Source organism: Syngnathus acus, chromosome 19 (assembly GCF_901709675.1).
Source record: "Syngnathus acus chromosome 19, fSynAcu1.2, whole genome shotgun sequence".
Classification (NCBI taxonomy): domain Eukaryota; kingdom Metazoa; phylum Chordata; class Actinopteri; order Syngnathiformes; family Syngnathidae; genus Syngnathus; species Syngnathus acus.
The window spans coordinates 6,765,729-6,791,148 of record NC_051103.1 but is presented as its reverse complement, the minus strand read 5'-3'; the positions used below and the strand labels follow the sequence as shown (position 1 = coordinate 6,791,148).

The 25,420-nt window shown below is 48.2% G+C and overlaps 4 protein-coding genes and 1 long non-coding RNA gene across 13 annotated transcripts; 3 read left to right on the top strand and 2 right to left on the bottom strand.

The window, feature by feature from the left end:
- The first annotated feature begins 479 nt into the window (after positions 1–479).
- On the top strand, positions 480–2,219 carry LOC119138765. Its single transcript, XR_005101222.1, has 3 exons — positions 480–683; positions 1,884–1,928; positions 2,097–2,219. It is a non-coding gene; the product is annotated as an uncharacterized LOC119138765 (long non-coding RNA).
- LOC119138700 (clarin-3) lies at positions 1,231–5,646 on the bottom strand. 3 transcript variants are annotated; one of them, XM_037279014.1, is made up of 5 exons: positions 5,171–5,646; positions 3,566–3,654; positions 2,968–3,185; positions 2,503–2,688; positions 1,231–2,382 (listed from the first exon to the last, which is right to left on the bottom strand). In XM_037279014.1, exons 2-5 carry the CDS (start codon positions 3,643–3,645, stop codon positions 2,105–2,107), a joined length of 762 nt encoding a protein of 253 aa, XP_037134909.1. In that variant the 5' UTR covers positions 3,646–3,654; positions 5,171–5,646; the 3' UTR covers positions 1,231–2,104. The 3 variants fall into 3 exon arrangements, with proteins under 3 accessions (XP_037134909.1, XP_037134908.1, XP_037134910.1); XM_037279013.1 differs by lacking the exon at positions 5,171–5,646 and adding an exon at positions 4,030–4,120; XM_037279015.1 differs by lacking the exon at positions 5,171–5,646 and having other exon boundaries at positions 2,968–3,951.
- LOC119138574 (receptor-type tyrosine-protein phosphatase epsilon-like) lies at positions 4,070–15,466 on the top strand. Of its 3 annotated transcripts, XM_037278789.1 has the most exons (22): positions 4,070–4,197; positions 7,650–7,766; positions 10,559–10,630; positions 10,759–10,855; positions 11,217–11,322; positions 11,482–11,555; positions 11,671–11,804; positions 12,171–12,261; positions 12,354–12,430; positions 12,500–12,536; positions 12,608–12,705; positions 12,781–12,900; positions 12,982–13,148; positions 13,233–13,368; positions 13,456–13,605; positions 13,683–13,776; positions 13,862–13,938; positions 14,005–14,139; positions 14,200–14,325; positions 14,396–14,547; positions 14,705–14,840; positions 14,964–15,455. In XM_037278789.1, the coding sequence occupies exons 3-22, from the start codon at positions 10,613–10,615 to the stop codon at positions 15,036–15,038; spliced, it is 2,100 nt and encodes a 699-aa protein (XP_037134684.1). In that variant the 5' UTR covers positions 4,070–4,197; positions 7,650–7,766; positions 10,559–10,612; the 3' UTR covers positions 15,039–15,455. The 3 variants fall into 3 exon arrangements, with proteins under 3 accessions (XP_037134684.1, XP_037134685.1, XP_037134686.1); XM_037278790.1 differs by lacking the exon at positions 11,217–11,322; XM_037278791.1 differs by lacking the exons at positions 4,070–4,197; positions 7,650–7,766; positions 10,559–10,630; positions 10,759–10,855 and having other exon boundaries at positions 11,217–11,415; positions 14,964–15,466.
- A 2,749-nt stretch (positions 15,467–18,215) lies between these two features.
- entpd1 (ectonucleoside triphosphate diphosphohydrolase 1) lies at positions 18,216–23,373 on the top strand. 4 transcript variants are annotated; one of them, XM_037278865.1, is made up of 10 exons: positions 18,216–18,459; positions 19,954–20,081; positions 20,454–20,571; positions 20,693–20,843; positions 21,054–21,213; positions 21,304–21,507; positions 21,625–21,882; positions 22,018–22,131; positions 22,199–22,336; positions 22,404–23,373. In XM_037278865.1, exons 1-10 carry the CDS (start codon positions 18,444–18,446, stop codon positions 22,608–22,610), a joined length of 1,494 nt encoding a protein of 497 aa, XP_037134760.1. In that variant the 5' UTR covers positions 18,216–18,443; the 3' UTR covers positions 22,611–23,373. The 4 variants fall into 4 exon arrangements, with proteins under 4 accessions (XP_037134760.1, XP_037134759.1, XP_037134762.1 ...); XM_037278864.1 differs by having other exon boundaries at positions 18,217–18,459; positions 19,951–20,081; XM_037278867.1 differs by lacking the exon at positions 18,216–18,459 and adding an exon at positions 19,242–19,547.
- LOC119138673 (potassium channel subfamily K member 1-like) lies at positions 22,735–25,140 on the bottom strand. Of its 2 annotated transcripts, XM_037278975.1 has the most exons (4): positions 24,512–25,140; positions 23,958–24,362; positions 23,469–23,751; positions 22,735–23,373 (listed from the first exon to the last, which is right to left on the bottom strand). In XM_037278975.1, exons 1-3 carry the CDS (start codon positions 24,846–24,848, stop codon positions 23,480–23,482), a joined length of 1,014 nt encoding a protein of 337 aa, XP_037134870.1. In that variant the 5' UTR covers positions 24,849–25,140; the 3' UTR covers positions 22,735–23,373; positions 23,469–23,479. The 2 variants fall into 2 exon arrangements, with proteins under 2 accessions (XP_037134870.1, XP_037134869.1); XM_037278974.1 differs by having other exon boundaries at positions 22,735–23,751.
- Between the last annotated feature and the right edge of the window lie 280 nt (positions 25,141–25,420).

Genomic DNA, 25,420 nt, shown 5'->3' with positions numbered 1-25,420 from the left:
TGGCCCTGCAGCCAGCTCCGTTGGAAGGGATGATTGACAGCTTTATGGCTCGGCTTCTCACGGCCATTCATAAACATCGGTGGGGGGAGGCAAAGCATGGGGGCGGGGCGGGGGCACTTCTGTCAGAAATGGACACGTTGTAGTGGAAGCGCTTATCAGGTGTCGGCTTACTTCATGGGAAACATCAACTGTTACTTTGCATTTTGTTCGTTAAAAAAAAAGCCGTGCTTTATTACACAACCAACCATTTTTGGTGTGTTGAGTTTCTGGGCAATTTAGGGACCAAGGTTGTCTTTTATGCCCTCCAAACATGTAAAAAGCTGGTGCACTCCAGGTTGCTCACCTTGTATATCTTTGCCATTAATCTTAATTTGTCACTGAGGGCTGGAAAGGAGGAGGAGGGGTGGGGGGGACGGTCGGGGGGCGAGGGGTAATTGCCCCCCTGCTGCTCCATTATGGTGTCATTCCTCTGTTAACAGGCGATAACATCTTCTCCAAAGCACCTGAAGCCAATTCTCCACTTTACCTGCGTGGCAGGGACACACGCACGCACGCAAGCGCGTGCACGCACACACGGAAAGAAAGCTAGAGTGGACCAGAACCCGCTCAGCTATTCTTGTGAGTCGGCAAAGCCTGATGGATGGATGAGGGGGCAAGGCAGCACTTTCTCTGCTGATTGGCAGGTGTGATGGATGACACACGTGCACACATACACACATTATACGCGCGCACACACGATCAATTGGAAGCACGAAACCTTAAGGTCAGCAAAAAAGAAGACAAATGACGGTCATTTTATTATTATTTTTTCCTTGCGTATTTTTCGTATGTAAATAAAAACTATCATGGGAGGACAGCAAAACTTTACAGATGCTATCAACCACTTTTTAAAATTGATATGCTTTTTTTAAATATGCAGAAATGATAGATAATCCGAAAACTACACAATATCATGAATGTTGAAAAAAAAATCAGTGTCACCCAGTTTCTTGCTAGACCCCCCCATCGACCCGCCCCCCATCCCCGCCACCTGCCCTGCAGCTGGAGGTGTCCATTTCACAGGGCGGGGTCGCGTTTCACAGGTCCAAAAAGTGGCCCTCTCTAATCCTATCACATAAGAGTATCTTCATTTAATCCCAAAAGCATCCCGAGAGGAAGAGATTAGCCGCCATCTCTGATTTTATTCTAATGATGTTTGCAGGGGGGGATCGCTTTCAATGTTTTTTTTTGCCGAAGGGGGGGGCAGCACGGGACGCTTCGCCACACTTGAACGCACACGTGAGAAGGTGTGAGATAAAGTAGCCTTTAAAGACGCAATGCAAGGAAGACGGATAAAGTGTGGACTCATGAGACCTTTAGCGGTACTCATTGTTGGCCAATAGAAGGGCCGAGAACGGAGCGCCTCGTCGTTGGCCTCGAGTGCACGCAGAGAGAAGGCAGAGCGTAAAAACTTTATCCCGCTTCATCTTGAAATTTAGTTCTGCTTCGTCCAACAAGATCTCAGCATCAGCTTTAGCCGGCATTTATCCTACTTTGAAAAAAAAAACGGCACACGATGACTAATTGCCTCATCGGCAGATCAAACGGAGGGGCCCGCTTCCCGTTTCCTCTCGGCCGAGTGCACATCCTCCGAAACATAATCCATATTGGCCCCAAAAAGCAAATTGCCAGGTCCCGCCGCAGCCGCCTTGAAGTGCGAGAGGCTCTTTGAAGGCGGTTAGCCGGCGTTACGAGAGGAGACGTGTCCCAACACGGTCCAGGTGAGCCATGGGACACCTCGGCTCCCTGATGCCACGTCAACGCCGGCAGCTGCCATGACAAAAACCTTTGCCTTCACTTTCTTTGTTGTTGTTTTTTTTTTTTTAACGTCTTTTTTTTTTTAGTGGCACTTCTGAATGGGAACTGCATCACGAAAATACTCGGACGAGGTGAGTTGCCTTTTTCTCGTAGTGTCGAGTGTCGGTCAAACAAAAAAGAGATTTCACAAAGGATGAAGCAACATTGTGATTTACAAATTTGAGGACTCGCATCACTATTTACAGTTCACAGCCCCAACCCGCAATTTGCAATAAGTTAATTGACGTTCCCTCAATTAGGGAGGCGGCTAGTACATCATGATCTCCTTGGGGGCGTCCTCGGTGGGCCGCTGCTGTTCGCGCCGCTGAGTGTAGGCGGCGCGGTCGTACATATAGATGAGGCCGATGGCGAGCAGCGACAGCGCCGCGTACGGGATCAGCAGGTAGTAGCCCAGCTCCATCTGGAAAGATGTGATCTTCAGCTCCACTGGGACGTTTTCGGAGAAGCTCCTCACCAGGTCCTCCGCCACCGGGGTCATGCTGAAGTACACCACGAAGATGACGAGCACCACTACAGACAAGCACGCTATAGGCAAGAAAAAAGGGAGTGTAAAGTGCATGCTAGAGCAGTAGGGGGCGCTATAGGCCGAAACCGTAAAGTCATTTTTTGCCAAATGCTTGTGTTTCACCACACAGCGTGTCTCACCACTCAGGGCACTGCAGGTGTAGACGCCGATAGGCCCCATGTACGTCTCGTACGGGTTGCTGACGCTATTGTACAACGAGATAAGGATGCTGAGGGCCGAGCACAGCAGACACAACACCAGCAGAACCAAAGTCACGGTGTGTAGCGCCAACGGGACACCTTGAGTCTCCATCAACTTGGGGAAAACTGCCAGGGCAACACAAAAGTCATTTCTTAACCAGTGTTGCTTTCTCGCTACATGTTTGCATACTAGCATGCTAGCATTTGATCTATTATCATTCCATCATTGGAAATTGTACCAGTTATACAAATTATGTCAAATCCTTGCCGACGTTAACATTGTATCAGTTCACATTAGAAATAATAACAGAAATGAAGAAATGTCGTGGACGCCAAGAAACGATCTCAAGTCCTGCTTGTGTTTTCTCTTATTTGATGTTAGTATAACAAATGAGACATGTCAACCTTGGAAGTCAACGGGCGCTCCAAAGAGAGGACAAAGATCCCGTTGCAGTCTACCGCCGAAGATCTCCAGCGTAACCGAGGCGGTGCCGTTGAAGACGTCGTTCCCGTATCGGGCGCACACCATGCTCTTGGTGGCCCATGCCGTGGACATGGCGAAGCCCAGGAGACCCGCCGATATGCAGGTGACCAGCGCGCTGGACAGGAAGTGCAGGGTCTTGCTGGTGGACGGCATGCCGGCTACGCTCAGGTCTCAGAATGAAGACGTGTGTGTGTGTGTGTCTATCTTCCAGGGTGGAGTGAAACGCTGGCCATAAAACCGCCCCAGTTATGACTATGACCTTTGACTATGCGGTGAAACACAAATGCGGTTGCCAAGGCTACAACAATGTCCTTCTAGTCAGATTTAGACTGGGCCGTGTCTACAGACAGGAAGCAAGTGAGTTTCTTGTGTGTCTCTGTGACAGTTTCCCAAAAGGCCTGAGAAGCAGCTGTAATTAATACGTTGTGCCGAGTCCTTGCTAAAGTGTCGGGGGATCCCCGTCTCAAAGTTGAAGTCCACGTTGAGGGTCATAAAGCACAATTAAGATGAATGATTTACCTTGGCGTGCAGGCCCTGCCAGGAACGGCAACGCCCCTGTCTTGAATGTGTGGATGTACTGCTTCCTCATGTGTGCGCATTTAGACCACCTGGGGGCAGCACATGTAACACATTGAGCCAAAAATGTCAGTTACTCAGCAGCAATATTAATCATTCACAGGGAAGTTATGTCGTCTGTTTACATGTGTTGCTCCCCCACTCTAAACTTCCACTGGGTTAAAAAGCCTGGAGCCTGTGTAATGCTAACCGATAAATTGTCAATTAAATTATATATTTTAATCAAATAAAATATTTTTTTTTAAATATGCACATATAAATAGACTTTTGCACAGGACTTTATCCCAAATAAACATACTGTATCGTTGTTCTGTCCCAACAGAAAGTGAAAGCCGGTGTAGTAGACAGAATGTCCACAAGAGGGCGGCATTTCCCAATCTTTGGAAGAGACAGATGATTGCCGCCACCTGCTTTCGCTGGAGTAAACACTGGCTGGCTGGCTCCCTTGCTGGCTCCTCCTTTGACACTGACAGGCAGGCGGCCACGCCGAACGCTCCCATGTTCGCCTCGCCTTCTTTTTTCGGCGTCCCTCCGAGAAACTCAGCGCTGCGGGGACACATGTTGAAGCCTCCCAGGTGAGTTTAGTTCATTTTGCTGCCATAACTCGTCGTCGTCGTGCAGCTCCCCCTTCGCTTATTCTTCATTTTTTTCCCCTCCCACCTGTCTGTCTGTCACGCTTTCTCTGCGCCTCGTAAAATGTGCATTTGACATCTCAAATGAGTCATATTCGTTTATTTTCCTCAATCCGCGGCGATTTGTAATGTGCACCCCCTTTCGAAGCCCCCCCCCCCCCCCCCCCCCCGAAACGATGTGCGTGTTTAAAGTTATCGTTCATGTCATTCCTGCCCCGATTAAATTGATTCATGCTTCCCCTGAGAAGTCCATGGCGAGCTGTGAGCATCCTTGCCAGTATCTACGTAGTTCGATGTTGCCTCACAGAGAAGTTGCAAAAATAATTTGGAGCATGCAAACAAATAAATTAATAATACAAATAAACTGTTAAAATAATAACTAAGTATTACAGAAAAAAAATTCAAATATTCAAATAAAAACTATAAGGCATTGAAAAAAATAACTATAAATAAAGTATTATATTTGATATATATTTAGATGTTTTTTCTGGTGTTGCAGTCAAGGTGGTTTTGGTAACTCCTGTAGGTATTGCAAAAGTTGTTTTGATGACCGTGTCAAGCATTTGAAACTGTCAGTTGTGCCGCCGTGCCTTCTTCCTTTGATCAAAGTGGAATCGGAAGTTGCGTTTTCGTTCGTGTGTCAAAGCAGGTCGCCAACGTGTGGCAATCGCGAGCTTGCATGCGTCCGCTTGCAAACCACAAACCGCAGAATGCAAACCTTCTGCTTCAATAATTGCAATAATGACGTGGAAGACAAACATGCGGCATGACGGCTCTGTCGGAGCCACCAGTGATGCGGGATGGCGCCTTTGTACGGGGAACCCTCAATTCCCAATTTTATTCAATATTGTTATCTGGCATCAGAAGCCCCCCACCCCAAAAAAGAAACCCCTTCAGTTGTGTAATCACTGCTGACCTTGTTTGAAATGAGTCGTCCTATTGTTGCGCGGCAGGAACAAAAAGCGCCATTGTCTTTCGCCCGCCGTGCGACTAATCCGCAGCTGTGTCGCACGGCCTCGAGATCGACTTTAATCCAGATTGGGTATTAATGACTGTCTAATCCGTGCATTTTTTTTCTGTCCCCCCGGAGGAGGCCCGACATGGCGTCTCTGTGTTTGGGTGATTGGGTGGGCTCGCCTTTCGCTTTATGTCTAGAGGGACGTCATCCGCCGTTCGGATTGAGACGCCCACTGATACTACGCCCACCTGCGGCTTCTTTGTGCATTTTGTTTACGCCGCCACGCCCGCCACTAATCAAGCGACTAGTGGCACGTTCCAAAACGACAGAATCCAAATACTTCCACTCTTTGAGTGTTCTCAGGCCGCTGCGCTTTACGCGACTTTTAACTTCCTCAAGCGCAGAACTCAACCGGAAAGAAATGTGCCCTATGACCTTCGATGATGCGTTAGCAACCTCCAAGCCACAAACAACTTTGGAGATTTTTTATTTTGTTTTTGCAGCCGCCTACATTCCTACAGGCAGGCGTGTTACTGGCGTGTGACCGGCGAGTTCCAACATGCCAAAAGAAAAACTCCAAAAAACAAACCCTGGCCTAGCCATTACTAGCCCCTCTCAAAATTGACAGAGCACAAGTGTGGGAAATTCCTGCTCCCACTTCAGAGGGGTGTGTGTGTGTGTGTGTGCGCCGACAGCAGTCAATGTTTGAGGTCATATTTGCCAAAGATGACGTTTTGGTCCAGCCCTCCCCTCGCGCTAATCTGGCTTAGCATGGCCGAGCAAAGCAAAGCCTGTCACGTCTGTGTTTTTGTTGAAGCACATGACAGTAAGACCCTGCCGCCAGACCCCCCCCTTTCCTTTTCGGACTCAACCTTGCTCTAGCTTAGCACGGGCCAACCCTCCAATTATGATTGTTCTACCCATCGATTAATCTAATGTAAATATGAAAACGGTAGTTTGCTTTCGTTCAGGCAGTCTGTCTACTCGTACGCCATCCAAACGGCGTCTCTTCTCGCTCGTGAGTGAGCTCGCGCCAATGACAAAATGACCAGGGGAGGCGAATCCCCAACGCTGCGTCGCCAAGGTCGCTCTGGAGGTCGCTTCCTGTGGTTTTCTGCTTACTTCCTGTCCCTTCACTGCATCCTGTTGACCACAAGAGCCGCCGTAGCAGAAGCGCTTTGATAGCGCCTTGGACTGAGATCCCGAAGCATTTTTCAAAGAACCCAAATAGAAACGTGATTGTAGCTGACAAGCGACACTTTGTGTGTGCGTGTCAGCGCTTCTCTCTATAAACGGATTTGTTGGGCGCACTCTCAGATCTTCGTTTGATGCGTTATTCCAATTGACCGCAACCTAAAAGCGAAGGTGTCCAAGCGCTTGTCACGTCTCAAATCAGCGACGCTCACGCAGGCAACAGCTTGTTTGACATTTTTGGACCTCTTGCAACCCCCCCCTCCTACGCAGCGCCTCCTCCAGAACCTGCAGACCACATGTGTTACCATGGCAACAAGCTGTTTCTTCCCCTCTGTGACCTGACATCGGCGGCAAAGATAACGTAAAAGCAAAACTGGCTTCAGAGCCCGAACGCAAGATCTAACCTTTCGCCGCTTTCTCGGGCCACAACATGCTACAAATGAAAACCATGACAGCACCTGTAGACAATAAAATCCACGTTGCACCAAGACTGGAACTCGGTGAGGATTTAAAATCCGAGATCTATTTCAGATATGGCTGGCGGCGAGCTGCTGACCTCTTTGTGCGAGAAGGGACGCATGCAGCAGATTTTGCACGTTCATCTATCACCGCAGCCTAGAGAGAAAGCGAGAGGCGAGAACGCCCCCCCAGCCCCCCGCGCTGTAATCCACCTCTCTCCTGCGCCAGCCTGTCTCCATGGCGACCACTTGCCACGCTCCCCGGCACTTTTTTTTTTTTTGCATCACGCTAAAAGAGCAACGTGGAAGATTTGAAGGACTTGAAGTTTGAATTCTCTCTGATGTATGAATTGTGCCACGCCCCCCCCCCTTCCCTCGAGGGGACGCTGGGATTAGCGATCAGATTACGACCAGATTTCCGGGATCAAATCAAATGTGAGGATCACGAGGAAGCATCTCTGATTTTGGTCCACTGGACAAAAAGCAAACTTGTTGAACCGCTCTTCGCTCGCTCGGGCTCATTTGAATGTCGCCTCCTTAGCCGCATTTACGTGTTGTGACCGTCATCTGCGTTTTATGAGGCTCCCCTTGGAGTCAAACGACATAATTATGCAGCAACCGTAGCCCACAGGCCACTCCCAAAGGCATTCTCTTCTCTTCTTTTTTCTGGCCGCAAGAAAACACGATGCAGTCACAGCTACTCAGACGATGATAAAGAATATGCGCGTTTTCCGATTGTTACATTACATCTACACATCTAACATGTTTTTTTTTTTCAACTGCAGGCGGTGCCGCCGAGCCGCGTCACCCGCTTCCCGGCGCCCAGGTCGCCCGAGGACCATGTGACCCTCCCGTCATGTGACCCGGCTGCTATGGAAGTCACCCTTGGCTCGCTTTAACAGGTGAGGCTTGTTTTCTACTTTCCATCCAGATGGAAGGAATTTGTTTTTTGTTAGAAAGTATTGCTCAATAAATATGACAGGCAAATTGCTAACTTGACAGCACTGGTTGTGTTTTCATAAGCTGACTCTCACCTCTGTGAGCGTTCCAAGCTTATCCAGGGATTTTTTTTTCTTTTTTTTGGGGGGGTGGCTGTCCCACTCGGGTTTCCTCCGTAGCACAGTGTACAGGAAGGCCAACGTGCTGCTTGGCTGCACAGGACAGGAAACTGTGTGTTGCTCAGCAGATGGAGAATGTGTTCCTTTTTTTTGCTCACATCACTATCGTCTCCTCAAGCACTACTTTTGTGTGTTTTAAAAGACAATTTGTCTCTTTTAACAACCAGTCGTTTGGCTGGCTCGCTGCGAAATGAACTGAATGAATTTCACCGACGCTGATGTTTGTCAGCGGCGGCGACTGTGATAAGAAAGCGGGCAGCGGGAGATGAAGTGTGATATGCTCGCTCTTCGCCATGGCAACAGCAAATGTTTGCCCTCCCAGTCGGCCAGAGGTTGTTGTTTTTTTTTAAAAAAAAAAAGAGAGCCTCAGAAGGAAGGTTTTGTCCAAGACGGCTCTCATCTTCTCTGCGTGGGCTTTTCACTTTGTCCTCCTCACGCCTCCTCTCTTCTTCACGAATCAAGAGGGTTTTTGTTCGGCGGCGCTCATCGCTCGTTTCTCCACCGCTGGCCTCCCTCCCTCTCTCACTCGGAGCATGCATACTTTTACAAGTGGGACTTGAAATTGGCTATAAATAGAAGCGAAAAAAGTCATGTCTGTTTTCTTGTCATTGACTTTGTTTACCAACAAAGCACAAAAAGAATAATCGCGGTTGACTTTTTTGTGCTCGCCTCATGCAAACATCTGCACACACGTTGCAAGATGTTGAAGGCGGCGGCGCCTGGAGTGGGTGGGGGCGCAGTCGATACCGCAGCGCGTCAGTCGGCGGGTCTCCAAGGTCATTAGCGCCGGCTGGAGCCCCCGGGAAAGAGGCGCCATTGATTCATGGGCGGGGGGGCTAGCGAGTAGCGAGCGTGGTGTCAGCATTCGCCTCAGGTCGCAGTTATAAACGCTCTGGCGGTCAGACATCCCACCGTACCTTTGCTGCGAGCTCCTCACATTCCCCGCCGCCCACTTTGCCAATTCCCCAATGAGGAGACAGAGGGACTTTGTGCCCGGCGAGAACCGCGCTCAGCTAGTCTGACGCCGCCCTTGTCTGCAGGAAGAGGCAGCGCTTGTGAGCGCTTGAAAGACCTCTGGCAGGTTTTTTATTTTTTTTTGTACTGAGTCACTATGACTTGTGAGATCTCACGCTGTACAGTCCACATCTTGAGAACAAAAGCTTTTGATGAGCATCCAGATGTCCGGTCATGCGGGGTGATGCTAACCCTCCCCGAAGCTCCTCGCCAACATTTCCCCTTCCCAAAGTACAGACGTCTCCAAAATTTTCATGATGGCCGATGAGGACGTTGCACAAGCGCCGCGGCCGCCATTTGCCGACCGTCTGACCCCAGCTAAACGATGACTCATGCTTGAAAAAAAAAAAAAAAAATCTAATTTGAGGCGTGTGCTGTTTGGCCGCCTCACGCTGAAAAATGAGACGCTTGTGGGAATAGAACACCGCTTTATGAATAGCGATATCGGGGACATTGTGCAAGGGAAGGAAGTGAGAGAGATGCTCAATGGGTCATGCGCCGCCCAAGAATCTTAAAGAGAACAACAATAGGTGACGAGCCTCGGGGAAGTCACGGAGAGCTCAGAGGATGAACAGACAGGTCGCTGTGAGAGTGGGACACAAGGACAGCTAGTTGAAGCTCATTTTCGGGACTTTCCGCTGAAGTTGATGACATCATGAATACTCACAAATAGCCAACCATCCTCGAGAGGGAGGGGCGATGATGAGGGGGTTTCGCTCCCGACTCCTCCTCTGCCCCCTCATCAGTCCTTCAATGGGGTCTCCTCGCATATTGATGGCCCCGGGAATTGATATCGACCCGCACCTTCTCCTCCTCCCTCCACCCGGCCCGTGCTGACTCCAAATTCCTCCAGCATCCCCTCCCATCCCTTTTGTGGGATGCTGCCTGGCAGCTCACCGCAACACAACCACCTCATTGATGACACACTTAGCCATTCTTCTTCTTCGCGCAGCTGTGGCGCACACCTGCAGCCTTGAGGTGATGCAATATGTGACTTTTCATTGCTTTGAAAACACAATGAAACCTCTCAAGGTCTGTTGCTTCTCTCAGCAGCAGCAGCAGCAGCAGGTCTTTAAATGTCTCGCCGAAGCCAGATAATTAAAAGCAATGTCGTGGGACGCCCTGCCGTCCGCCACGTTGTGTCACATATATAAATCGTGCATGTTTGATGTATGTTTTACATGTAGGCTTTTACATTCCCATTCAGTTCAAATATTAGCTTAATCTGTTTTGGCATAAAACATATTTGACATGCGGTCAAATAAATAAATAAATCAACGAATAAATGAATGAATAAATAGCAACTCATTTATTTGAGTTATGAATCTTTGCAGTTTTCTCAATGAAACGGTGCCATTTTGCTGAGTCTGGCTTCCAAACAATGGACAGTTGCGCCCTCTTGTGGCCAACCGCGCACGGCTTTCATGAATGAGTGTATGGCTCCATTGTGACTCCTTGACTGGATGAGCACATTGGGGCCAATGTGAACAGGGCTATTCTTCCTTTGGCGTTCCCACGCGGGGAAATTTAATATCCGTCTTGTTGTTGTTTTTCCCCCGCAGTCACAATGCTTCTGTTTTTGGTGGCAACCACAACATCATCGAATTCGAGCAGCAATGGCAACCATACCCGAGGTGAGCAGCACGCAAAGCAGTCATCACTTTAGCCTGACGCAGTAATTCACGGCTTAAGAATGCCGCTGAGGGATCCTTTTAGAATGTCTGTAAACAATGAAGAACTATTTGTCCCCCTTGCTCCTCAGAGGGCGTCCCGTCCACTGGCCACCACGTCCTCCCCACCGTGCTGGTCCTGTCCCTGTTGCTCTTGGTCGTTGTGCTGCTGGCCTGGTACTTCCTCAGGTGACCCCCCCCCCCCCCCAACATATCTGACAGTCTACATCTGATGCTGCACCGTTTGTGTTCAATCCGTCGCTTCAAATGCTAACGTGCCAGAAAGGCTAAGCTACGTAATTCTATTCACCACTTGAGTTTTGTTTTTAGAGCGAGTGGGCGGGGCACTACAAATTCTTCCTAGCAACGAGCAGCAAACTGAATCTGGACAATTGCGTCGTTGTCAACCGAATCATGTCGACTTGATTGTGGCTTAGTACATTGCAAGGCGAAGTATGTGGCGTTTGTCTATAAACAAACGCCAGGGTCTCACCCCTCCTCCTCCTCCTCCTCCTCAACCGTGGGCCTTCACTGATTGGCTGTTGGCCAGATTCTGAGGCAGCGCTCCGGGTGACAAACACTTCCTCCTTTAGTCGCCGAGGCGGAGCCCAGAGTCAGGAAGCCGCGCTCGTTGCCTCCCTCCGACAGCCGAGCCAGTAAGTCACACACTCGAGAGCGCGAGAACATACAAACGCCGTCTGCCCAACACGTTAGCTCATGAGAAAGACGACCTTCTCCAGCTTCAGATGGTAGGCTGCCTTTTTTTTGTGTGTGTCTTCTGGACTTGCTTAGATTTGGACGTCTCCATTTTTTAGGTTAAAAAACCAGAGGAAAGCGGCGGTCACCACAGTGGACAAGAAGATACCAAATGGCATCCTGGAGGAGCAAGGCAAGTCAAAAACAACGCGGCAGTAGCAGAACGTCGCCAGACGTCTCGCTCACAACCACTTCCTGTCGACGACGTGAGAACTTCACGCCATTGATGATTTCTTCTTTTGACGCAGACGCCTCGGTGGTCCTCCTTCCCAGCTCCGCTTCAGCCGCCAAGAACTACCCGCCCATCGCCGTGGAACACCTGGAGGACGAGTACAGGCTGCGCTCGGCTGACGACGGAAAACTCTTCCGGGAGGAGTACAACGTAAAAAAATAATTTTTTGACACTTTTAAGAAACACGGCATGAGCCGTCTACTCCAAACGTGTGCCGCATTGCCACGCCGCCACCTACAGGCACCTGTCAGTTATTTAGCAACAAAAATCCGATGAGCGCTTCCTACACATCGTACTGGGAAAAACTCTTTTTTTCCCCCTATGACACATGCATGCACCCTAACATGAAAAATACCCTTTTCCTGTTCCAGTATCTGAGTCACTATTACGTTTGCTGTGTGACTTTTATTTAGCGTGCGCTAATAGAGGAAGCGCCTACGTTCAACTAATGAAGGGTGTGATAGTGGAGGAAATGACTAAAATTCACTCGTGAGCTCGTCTTGACATGTTGTCCAGTCGCTGCCGGGGGGTCACGCCCAGGGGACGTACGAGGAGGCCAACAAGGACGACAACAAGGACAAGAACAGATATCCCAACATTCTTCCCTGTGAGCATTCATAGCCCCGCCGCTATGGTTCGAAATGGAGGACTGCGATTGGTCAGACACGGCGGTTACATAAATGGCTTTCCCTCCCGCAGATGATCATTCCAGGGTGGCATTGACTCAGCTGGAAGGATCTCACGCCTCCGACTACATCAACGCCTCCTACATCGATGTAAGCGTAGTATAAATGATCACGTGACCGTCCGAGTACTTTACGTGGCCAATGTTTCATTCCTGACAGGGCTTCACCGATAAGAACAAATTCATAGCAGCTCAAGGTAAGTTGAAGTCTTCACTATTCCGTTTTCTCTCTTTGGGAAAAGAAGTGATAACAATTCTGTGGCGGCAGGTCCAAAAGAGGACACGGTGGCCGATTTCTGGAGGATGGTATGGGAGCAGAAGGTGTCGACTGTCGTCATGCTGACAAACCTGAAGGAGAGGAAGGAAGTGGGTATTTATATCGGCGGTGGAGAATTCAAAATTGTGCCGTTAGTTCTATGAAATAATCTGAATGTGTTTCAGGACAAGTGTTACCAGTACTGGCCGGATCAGGGCTGCTGGAGCTACGGGAACGTCCGCGTGGCAGTGGAGGACTTCACCGTGCTGGTGGATTACACCATCCGCAAGTTCTGCATACAACACGTACGCTCCAGGGCCCACCAAAAAAAAAAAACATCTGGTTGTGTGCCGTGCTGACACCTCCTCGCCGTGTTCCGCTCGCAGCAATCCGGCGATGCCGCCAAGACGCCGCCGCGTTTGGTCACGCAGCTCCACTTCACCAGCTGGCCCGACTTCGGCGTGCCCTTCTCGCCCATCGGCATGCTCAAGTTCCTCAAGAAGGTCAAGGCCGTTAACCCGACCTTTGCCGGGCCCATCGTGGTCCACTGCAGGTACACCGGACGCTGCGGCTTTTGAAATATATGCAGAATATTTTTCAAGACTTTATAATGAAAAAAAAATGTTTCCTTCCTCAGCGCCGGCGTCGGTCGGACGGGCACGTTCATCGTGATCGACGGCATGATTGACATGATGCACGCCGAGCAGAAAGTGGACGTCTTCGGCTTTGTCTCCAAGATCCGAGAGCAGCGTTCGCAGCTCATCCAGACGGACGTGAGCCGGGGCCGCCGAATTTCCCTCCGGACGCCGGCCGTGTCGGAAATTCACGCTTCCTCCTTTGCTGTCCTGTCCGTGGCGCAGATGCAGTACTCGTTCATCTACCAGGCGCTGCTGGAGTACTACCTCTACGGGGACACGGAGCTGGACGTGTCGTCTCTGGAGGGACACCTGCACAAGCTGCACAACACCTTCAAGCAAGGCGACCGCGTCGGCCTGGAGGAGGAGTTCAAGGTCTTCGGCCATTTTGCTTTTAGGAGGAAATCTCCGGCTAGCACTCGGGTGTTGATTCTGACCTTTTGCGACCTCAGAAACTGACCAACATGCGTATCATGAAGGAGAACATGAGGACGGGGAACCTACCCGCCAACATGAAGAAGAACCGAGTGTTGCAGATCATTCCGTGTAAGAGAAGGAGAAGAGGAACAACACTGCGGATGACACCTCTTCTCTCTGCGTTTGACCCGCTCGCTCTTTCTTCCTCTTTTAGACGACTTCAACAGAGTTATTCTCTCAATGAGGAGAGGGCAGGAGTTTACCGACTACGTCAATGCGTCCTTTATAGACGTAAGTTGCATAGACCTTTCTTAATAATAATAATGAATTCAAACATTTTTTTTCTGCTGCCCGCAGGGATACCGGCAGAAGGACTACTTCATCGCCACGCAAGGCCCGCTGCAGCACACGGTGGAGGACTTCTGGCGCATGGTTTGGGAGTGGAAGTGTCGCTCCATCGTCATGCTGACCGAGCTGCAAGAGAGGGAGCAGGTTCGTCGACCAAAAATCTATGCTCAACAAAAACAAACATTATTGAACCTGTGTTTTCAGGATAAGTGTTACCAGTATTGGCCCAGTGAGGAGTCGCAGACGTACGGCGATTACAGCGTGGAGATGAAGGGCGACGCCTTGTGCGACGCCTTCAGCCTACGAGACTTGGTACTCACCTTCCTGCCGGTAAGAGCGCCCACAACAACGCTTATAAATGAAAAACATTTCAATACGTCTCACGGCTGTCGTAACGTAGGAGAAGGCGACGCGCGTGATCCGGCACTTCCACTTCCACGGCTGGCCCGAAGTGGGCATCCCTGCCGAGGGGCGGGGCATGATCGACATCATCGCGGCGGTGCAGCGGCAACAGCAGCAGTCGGGCAACCATCCCATCGTGGTGCACTGCAGGTACGCTGTCCATCCGGCATGTTTCCACCGGAGGGCGCCAAAGCTATGCTTTTTGATTGCGTGTGCCTGAAGTTTTTGCCACTTGGGAGGGAGTAGGATGCGCGAGGTGACGGCCAAAAGGTCTGCGGGGCGCTAACGGCCTTCTGTGGCTTTGTAGCGCCGGCGCGGGGCGGACCGGTACGTTCATTGCACTGAGCAACATCTTGGAGCGCGTCAAGGCAGAAGGCCTGCTGGACGTCTTCCAAACGGTCAAGAGTTTACGCATGCAGAGGCCGCACATGGTCCAGACAGTGGTGAGTAGCGGCGCGCTGCCAGTTTTATTTTTTTATGCTGGCTGCAGTTGTTTTTCCTCAATTGAGTAATTTTGTTAATATTTAGAAACCAAATGTAATTAACGTGTGCGATTGGTCTGACAGGAGCAGTACGACTTCTGCTACAAGGTGGTACAAGACTTTGTGGACATTTTCTCCGACTATGCCAACTTCAAATGAGCTGCTTCTTTGCCTTATCAACGTTGTCATTGTCCTTTTTTGTCAGATGGTTGGTAAACGATCTATTTTTTGCCATGCACTTGTCCTAACGTCAACTAAACCTCCGCCCCGCCTGTATTCTGTATAAAAAGAATTGTACATGGGTTAAATAAAACAAAGTGATAATTTATATTTTGCAGTATGTATGACAGGTGTCTGTTTATTTGCTCTTTTACTTGTTGTATAATATTGTACTTTGCCATCTCGTTATCTGTGTCTTATTTTTCAAAGTTGTGAATGTAGTTCTGTACCAAAAGAGACCTTTCGTTAGTTTTCTTTTGTTTTGTTTTCCTGGCATTTATTGATGACTGTGTAACAGGTTCATCAAGTCCTCAAATGTGATTGAAGCGGCTCATTGACACATTGAACTCAAGAAAGGAAAAAAAAAAGCACAACAAAGTCAACTTTCTCCAGCCAACGATTTGCAGTATGTACTTTTTATGCCATATGTTTTACTTTTTTTAATGGAACCTAATTTTACAGAATTATAATATAAAACAGGAAGCAAATTTTCAAATATAATGCGGTGAAAGTAGATGATTTGAAAACTTAACATGTTTTTTGAAAAGTGTTGAAAGACTTGATGGAAAGCTTCACGTTAGATCACTCGACGGTCGCATTACAATCGACTTTGGGAGGAATTTCATGCAACTAACTAAACGTGTTAACGCAGTGTGTGTGTGTGTGTATTTTTTTAAAACTGAAATAATGTTTGATTTACATTTTTTAATTATAAACAGTAAAGAGAATTTATTACTGAAAGCTTTCATTTATTTTAATGACTAATTCAAAAATGTTTTTATAATTTTATTAATTTATGATTCTTTTTTTTTGCAATTTTATGTTTAGATATATTTATATTTTTAATAGTAAACATGCCCAAATCTAGTTGTTTTAAGAATTAATTTTTTGTAATATTTCTATTTTACTTTGTTGATTCTGGAAATATATTTTTTGAGCATCATCAGTGACAAACTGATTTTAAAAAAAAATAAATCCTTTATTCGCGCTTGTTTTGTTTTGTTATTTCTTTTAACCACTTGAGGGCAGTGTTGTCTCTTTTACAGGTTGGATTTGAATTACCTTCGTCCTTTCTCAATAGACATCATATTTCAGTTTAGATAAGCTCTCCATCAGTTGCACGTGAGCATTTAAACTTGTGACACCCAAGCTCAAAGCCGCGTGATGTTCACAATTACAGTGCATGTCCACCAATCCTGTTTCTTCTGTTGCAGACCATCTCAAAGCTTCTTTGTGGACTAAAGCTTCTTCAGGGTCATCATCGCCACTGGAAGGTCAGCCGCGTGTCGAGAGGTCGTATGAATTATGTATTAACTCCGTTGTTGTTGCTTGACTTTCTATTTTGGACTTTCCTTCCGCTGGTGATGCTCGCTGACTTTCATTTACGATATTTGCAGCAACTTTCTCTCATCATTGTTAATTATTCTCCCAAATCAAGACATTTGGGTCTCACTGCACTTTTTCACATGAAATGTTGTCTTTATCAAACTTAATCATCTTGCAAAAGGTCACTGACTCATCTGTAGGGCTGTTTGTAATCAAATATTTTCTAACTATTTCTGACGAATTATACTTTCTGGAGAAGGCGGAACCTAACAGTAAACAATTTTCAGAAAAGCCTTTTTCTGTGTCATGATTGGCCAATTACTATCTTGCAGAAAGTCTTCCCAGAAGTGTGGAAGCTATCATTGGCATAATATACTCTCTAATGTCATTTTTGAACTTTTAGTGCAATGTGATATTTATATATTATGTGATATATTGTAAGGTGATACTTTGCGGATGGGAGGGGAATAAAAAGGTTTAAAATAACACTAAATGCCTAGTTATATTCCCAGCGGGTCCCTAAAAATAGCTCAAATGGACTCTTCATCTCGTTAATTCGTCCTCATTTCAGTGACGGGTGGAGCACGTTGGAACCGGAATCACTTTAAAGCTTTCAGTCAACAAATAGTCCACGTGTGTCTTTCACAAGCCTTCACAGCTAAACACACACCAGACGTTCGCAAAGGCTCCGACGGTCACTCTTAAAATGTGTGCACTGCGTTTACATTGCGGCCAAATGCGCAAATCTGCTTCTGATCAATTGAGCTTCAGATGGGCACATTTTGTTTCGATTTAAATGAGCATGTGCCTTGTCACCTTAAAAAATGAAAGTTCATAGGGCAAGACGGGCCAAATATTGACATTTTGCAGAGGCGCGGTGACCTTTTTGATTATAAAACCACCGCTGCTCTGTTTGAAAAGCACTTCTATGGCCACATTTTGTTCCCGCGCCCTACTGTGTAAACTGAAAAAGGCCCCTATAGGTAGACATCTTGAAAAGGACAATGTATGCAAGCGCAAACACACGACGTTCATGTTATCACCACAATGACCTCAACCCCCCCGCCATTATCTTGTTAGCGAGAATCCGTCTGTTTGCTGTGCAAAAGTGTCCGTCCGTGGTTGCAAAACAGGATGTGTTATTAAAATATTCTCACACACCTCTTGTTCCGCCATCTTGGTATGAAATGTTTGTATTGCGCGTTGCTAACAGGGAAAGTCGGGCAAACATTTTTTTGCCGTCTATGTGTGTATGCGCGCGCCTGCTGGTTAGATCAGTTTAAAATTAAAATGCCACAAATATTTGGATTGTTGAAAAAAAAAAAATTATGTTTGTATGCCTGAAGGGAATTTAGCAGGTAGATAAATTGCATCGAGAGCAAAAATTAGCCCCATAACATCAGCTCGGTTAATCTTGATGGACTCACTCGTATTCCTATTTGATGTAACAATGCTAAAAAGAACAAAAACACTTGCCTTACATTAAAATATATATTTAGTATGTCATATTTTTTGGTCAATTCTGAGCCAAGTCACATGACAATGTGGTGCACTGTCACAAACGAGCGCGTAACCCGCAAGCTCATACGGACCTTGAAGTGGCCCTGGACTCAAGGTTTTCCCATCGGGCTGGAATGTAGTTATGTAACAACCCCTCAACCCCCCGCCCTGCAACCTCGCACCCCACCCTTCATGCATTTTAAAGAGGCGGCGTAAAGGCTGATGATGCCATGGCTTTCCAGGGCTTCAATATTCGCATGTGTGTGTGTGACCCACTTTTTGCAGACAAAGACAGCGAAAAAACAAGAAAGATGGGCGAGCGGAGGCAGATGGAAAGTTGAGGAAATGGGGGGGCGGCGATAAAGGTGTAACGGGGTTCTGAGGACGAGGAGGAGGTTGAGCGGCAAGTGCACGAGAGAGAGAGAGAGGCAGGAAGAGGAAGTGGGTGAGAGAGGGGGAAGACACAGTGGCTTTAAGGGAGAGAGCGCGGTATAGACACGGCATTGTGGTGCTGCTGAGATGTCTGAACAAAGAGGTGAGTGAGTACACTGATAACACACACAAGGAGGGCGGTGTGTTTGCAAACAGGTGCTTATTGTCTGTGTGTGTGCTGTGGCTTATTAATTGATGGAAATCTTGTGTGCTTAATTCAATAAGCGAATTGCTTGATGGTATGTTCATGTGCTTGGGCGTAATGATTACTGTTGTTCATTACTCACTGGAAAGTGTGATTGCACATCCACGACAGTAGGTGGCAGTGGTGCTGTCATGTTTTTTTTGTTGCGAGTGGATCATTTTTTTTTTCTGTCTTTCTGCCTATCCATCTTTCCATCCATCTAGCCATCCTGTCTTCCATTTTAGCCATCCGGCTACCAAATCAAGTTTCATTTATCAGCTTGGGAAAAACAAATATGTGAGTAAATTCAGTAGTCAGTATCTTTCTCAATCTGCGAAGGAAGAAGACCGTCTGCACCGTGTGACTTCCTGAGCCCAGGAAATTTGTTTTTTTTCTTCAGTTTCACATCAGTGTCCCGTCATGAACGTCGAGCGCATCGTCTGCCTTGACTTGTGACATATTTGACCTCCCGGTGTCCTCACTTCCTCTTTCTTCACTTCTCCGATTCCTCTTGTCATCTCTATCATTCCGATGCCACAAAACTTCCTCTTAAGTCGCATCAGAAAACAAATTTGGCTCATTAAACGTCGTTACAACAGATTTTTTTTCCCGCCCCTCCTAAGATTTGCCCTACAACTTTTTAATGCAAAGCCAAATGATGGCAATTCTGATCAGGGGGTTAGGGGTTAGGGTAAACAAGGCATCGCTTTTCTGAATGGCTCCACAAATTTGCAGGCCAGTCACACACACACTTCCACAGAGGCAGGCAGGGGATCCCGATCCGTCACAGTGATGACATCATCTCGGTAATAAACAAGAGCCAAACAAGGGAGTCCCCCGCTTCCTCTGCCGCTTTCATTGGTTAGCGGGGGAGAAGGCGTCGCCATGGAAACCTTGAAGAGTGGCGGGGTGTTCATTCCAAACTCACACACGCAGCGGCCACTTGTAACTCGGAGGGCTTTTCCTTCTTTGGATTTTCTTGAACTTGACTGGTGTCAACGAGGCAGGTAGGAAAGTGCCGCCTTTTGCCGACGGCCAACACGTGCATGCTTGCAACATGTTCCTTGTACAAACAGCACGCCGGATCAATGCGTGCGTGTGTGTGCGAGTTTGTGTTTCCCAAAGCGTCACTAAGCCCTGAACACACTGCAGAAGATGAGGAAATCCGCCACGCCGCGTCTACCTTTTGACTGTCAATTTCCCGACAAGAATCTTGTAGGATTTAAAAAAAAAGAAATCTGCTTTTTTAGGAAACTGCCGTATTTTTGGTTTATAGTCCGCCGGCTCGCTCTGGTTAAAATTTACACAGGCACATCTGGGCACAAGCCGATGTCATTGTAACCTCTTTCCTGTCTCCTTTTTTTTTGTCCCCCCCCCCCCCGGCCTCTTCTTCCTGTTTGACCCCGACAGCAGACATGAAAGAGAAGAACCCGTGGTACAAGTCTTGGACGGTGGTGATTGTCGGCAGCGCGTTGATTGCCATTATCGCCCTGGTGGTGGTCACGGTGGTCCAGAACATGCCGCTGCAGCAAAAGTACAAGGTGAACCGACTTTTATTGGCATTTCAGCGAGAAACCAACATCCAGCCAGATTGCGCAAAACTTTCTAGCACGTCTTCCGGTCCATTTTTTGGCATGTGGTGGCCTCCAAGTTGCCAAGGAACGCATCCAGCTCAGTTGGAACAACATTTTAACGCGAATGGCTGTTGATGTCATGGCCTGACAATCTGCCGTCACATCTGTTCTAGATTAGCATCTAAAGCTGTTTACTAAACACTTCCTTAATATACTAAACAAGACATCGGCATGTCTGCACACACTTAATGATTTCACGCTTCTCAGCATCACCCTTAACGTACACACAAACATACTCAAATGTTTTGACTGGGGATTCCTTTTTGTTTGCTTTTTTAGTACGGCGTTGTTCTGGACGCCGGCTCGTCGCACACGACCGTCTTCGTCTACGCGTGGCCCGCCGAGAAGGATAACGACACAGGCCGGGCCGAGCAGAAACACTCCTGCACTGTCAAAGGTACGCTGACGTTTGCATTTTTGTTTGAATGGATGACTTGCTTTCCAGGGTAAAAAAATATAAAACAAAAACCTCAAGTAGCATCTTTTTTGACACGCTTAAAAAAATCTGAATGTGGCAGGGCCAGGTATCTCCAGCTACGCGGCGATGCCGTGGAAGGCCGGTCAGGTATTGAGGGAGTGCATGCTAGAGGTCGAGAAGAACATTCCCAAGAAACGACATGCCCAGACGCCCGTCTACTTGGGAGCCACTGCCGGGATGAGATTACTCAAGTAAGGAAGGAAGCCATGCGGGAGTTTGACCCCTGTCGTAAACTTTACGATAGAAACAAAACACTTTGTACGTCATTACCTTCTGGTATGGGTGCAACGTACTGCAGGTAGACAATTATTGACTGTCGTTATTGTCTCTCTACATGCGTTGTTTTTTATTTTATAGTAACTGCAATGTTGATGCTAATTCCTGATTTTGTTAATGCGCAGTATGAGGAATAGCTCGGCATCCGAGGAGGTGTTCCGGGCCGTGTCAGAGACCCTGCAAACCTTCCCGTTCTCCTACCAGGGCGCCAGGCTCCTCAGCGGCCAGGAGGAGGGCGCCTTCGGATGGGTCACCGTCAACTACTTGGACGACCGGCTCAAACAGGTTCTGAAAAGCGCTCCTTCCATTTCAGTGAACGCGCCAGCTCTGAGATCAAATCCGTCGTTTGATGCCTCTGCGCGTGTGCGTCAACAGGGCCTGAAGACCACGGGGGCCCTGGACCTCGGCGGGGCGTCCACCCAGATCAGCTTTGTTTCCAAAACGTTCGACGGCACAGAGTCGCCCGGCAACTCGGTGACCTTCCGGCTGTACGGAAACGATTACAACCTTTACACGCACAGCTTCCTGTGTTACGGGAAGGATCAGGCCCTCAGGATGGCGCTGGCGCACCAAACTCAGGTTGACGCCCTTTCAAAGCATGACCTTTTTTTCCAGGACTACTCATGAGCTTACAAAGCGTGGCTACTTTATGGCCATATTTCAAACGCTTGCATTCTTTTCTTTGTTCTCCGCCAGTCAGGTCCCCCAAGAATAAAGGACCCGTGCTTCCACCCCGGCTACGCGGAAATGAAGGATTACTCGACGCTCTACGACAGTCCATGCGTGTCGGACAGGAAGCCCCAGGGAGCCCCCGCGTCTTTCCACCACTCGGGTCTAGGAAACTTCCAACAATGCCAGGACGTAGTCCGGACCCTCTTTAACTTCAGCCAATGCAAATATAGCCACTGCTCCTTCAACGGGGTCTACCAGCCAACCGTGGAGGGGCTCTTCGGGGTAAGCAGACCGCCGACACCAGCATGATGTGCAAACGTTGCTGTGGACAAAAAACCTTATTATAAAAATGCATTTTGAGTACAAGTCATCAAATCAGATGATTGTTTTCTGCTGCCGTCTTTTGCCCCGTGGTAGGCATTCTCAGCTTACTACTACACTATGAACTTCTTCAACCTCACCACCACGTCCTTCCCTCTGGACACGGTCAAGGAAACGATCGCACGCTTCTGCGCTACACCCTGGCAGGAGGTCACCATCCATCCATCCGTACGTGTGTGTTTACATATAGTATACAACTAACTGACTAACTGTGCAGGTGAAGCAGCAGAATCCAGGCACCAAGTTGAAATATTTGGTGGGCTACTGCTTTGCCGGCACCTACCTCATCACACTGCTGACGGACGCTTACAACTTCACCTCAGAGAGCTACTCCAACATCACATTCATACACAAGGTGCACTGACTCGAGGTTAAAATGGAGAGGATATTACAAAGTGTATATGATGATGTCACGTTCCCAGATCAAAGGAAGCGACGCAGGCTGGACTCTGGGCTACATGCTCAACCTGACCAACATGATCCCGGCCGAGTCTCCCGCCGCACCGCCGCTGCCTTACGCCGGCTACGTGGCCATCGTCACCATCATCGTCGTCTTGCTGGTGGTCCTGCTGGTGCTCATCGTGCGCGGCTTCGGGCTGAGCTGCTCTAAGCGGCCGCGCGTCGTATAGATGCGGGCGGCCAGCATTTTGAAAGACTCCTGTCAGCCTGCACATGAACTGTCACGTGAATACAAGACTGTATAAATGAAATAGCCCACACTTATATGGTTTCTAGAACACCTTTTAATAAGTCTTTTTTTTTTGATACAGCCATGTAATGTACAAAATATACAAAAATGTATGTGGCTTTGTCTCGAGCAGGTTTGGTGAATTGTGCGATTCTCGTGTTGAAAAAGAAAAACTGATTTTACTATAAGGCTTGGGAAGTACATTGAGTGTAAAGCAGGCAAATGCTGCCCTCTTGTGTTCTTATCTATATTGCACCTGTGCCTTTACAAAGACAGTAAGAGTTTTGTATGAACGTAACAATGCTTCTTGCTACCTCTTGGGGAAACTACACTCTAAAAACTGACTTCAATTATTCAAATTATTAGTCACACTTTTTTTTTAAAGTGTTGAGTTTTCACCTTTTTTAAGTCAAGTCAACCTATTTAGGTTTTACAGTGTTGCAAGACAGATCTTTTTTGGCCATCTTTTCAGTAACAAATCTGTCATCTTGTATAGCAAACCTTGACGGAGGTCTGTTGTCACCCAAGCACCTATTTGGTCATTATTTCTTATTTTTTAGGCTACAACGTGCAGGTAGGTGTTTTCAAATCCGAAGTCGTGGCACGACGCTCATCCTCTCCCAGCTCCACTTTGACAGGAAGTGGAAACTTAGCCACCCTTCCTTGGCATTCACGCCCCAGCTCTTATCTGTGGGGAATGTTCTGACAAGGGAGACAAAATAAAAAAGAAACAAATGACCAGACTTTCAACCTCCATATCAGCTACATGGAAGGCATTTTTTTTCCATAGCTGCTGACTTTTTCATCGTGCTAGTTGAGCTTCCTATTGAGGCTGGGCGCCAGCATGTACGGCACCGCCGGCCGGCCGCCGTTCTGCAAGGTGTCGGCCTGCTCCGACACGGAGGGGATGACGCGCTCGGACACGTCGGCAGGATGCTCCCGCTCGATGATGTTGACCGTCTCGGTGTCCAGCTCACGCAGGTCGTCCCGGTAAAAGCGCTGGCGCAGGCGCTTTATCTGCGGCAGCTCCACGCACGTCTCCATCAGCACCAGAACACACACCAGTCCCAGTACCAAGTACACTGAAACACACGCAAAATCACACACTCTCACCAGCATGCTAATATTTTAAATCTAGCAGATGAATCAAATGGTTTATACGACGACCTATGACCTGCCTAAATGAAGCTTCGCCATCACTTCAATACAACACTTGTCACACAAATGCCACTAGAGGGCACCAAAGCACAATTTTACATGAGAATTGGCAACAACAAGCTGGCCTTACGAGTAATGAGCAGCTTGTAGATCTTCCCGTGAGGGTTGTCCTCGGTACTGTGAGTCTCTCCTGGGACGTAGTCTCCGAGGCCAATGGTGGTCAAAGAGATGAAGCAGAAGTAGAGGGACTCCAGGAAGTTCCAGTCCTCCTCAAAGGCATAGAAGATCCACGCCGGGATGAAGAGGACCGCAAGAAACATCACCACGGCGAGGATCGCTACGTGGGCGACGGCGAACTTGGCCTTGGACACGGCCCACCGGTGAGGGAAGTGGGCCAGGGGGCGGTGGGTGACCACCACCATGATCCTCTGCACCAGGACGGAGAGTAAGAAGAGGGTGAAGGGGATTCCCACGATGGAGTAGAAGATGCAGAAGGCCTTCCCTTCGTCTGACAGAGGAACGGTATGGCCGTAACCTTGACACACATAATTGTGCATATTTGTATACAATTCCTATCAACACAATTTGAACGTATGTAATGGTCTCTGATGGATCCTTCAAATGGAGATTTCTAAAGCGGACCCCCCAGCCAGCCCTCAGCGACACCTGCACGGTGAGCCTCACCTGTGGTGGTCAGCACGGTGCTGGTGAAGAACAGCGAGGACATGAAGTCCCAGTTCCGGCGGCGACTATTGCCCACTACCGACACGCCATAGTTGTGGGCTTCCAGGGCGCGCACCAGCACCTGCTGGAGGCTGGCGTCCGACACGCAGGTGTTGTTGGCCAAGAAGTCCCTGCGGCTGGCCTCCAGTTCATCGCGGAGCTGGACCTCGTAGGGCAGCTCGATGGCCGAGAAGATGCCTGCGCCGATGAGCAAGTAAACGCCGTAGGTGACCACCAGCAGCGCGAAGTTGAGCGCCGGCCGGTGATCCTCGGCGAAGCGAGCGCAGACGCCCCCCATAGCGCGGAAATGTGAAAGAACTACCCTTTTGCAAGTTGAACGAACAATGGAAACCAGTCGACCGACAGTGGCGACTTCTTCCTGCTTCGTCACATCACCGACGAGGAAGAGGCAACGTCACTCACCTTGACATGTTTTAATCGGAAATTTCGACTCAAATGTCCGCTATAAAAAAAAAAGTTTTTCTTTTTTCGTCCAACTAGCTTTAGGTGTGAGATTCGCTTTTGTTTTAGCCGGTTAATGTCATCGCAGGGGACTTGAAATTGGGCTCCCAACAAATCTGAACCGGTTCAACCGGTTTTGGGTTTGGAATCACAACAATGCACAGACGGGACAGTGGGACACTACATTAGGTACACTTGCACAACCGAAACCAACGGCTTGCGCCTTTATTTGCCTGTATCATAAGAAGGAATGTATTTTTTGAAAAAGAAAATTGTACTTAATATAAACATAGCGTCATCAAATTTTAATGGATATGAATTGGAGCTCATGCGGATTATTCAAGTGTAGTTTACCTACTGAAGTTGAGTTGGCTCAAAGTGACCACTAGATGGCAGTGCAGACCACGT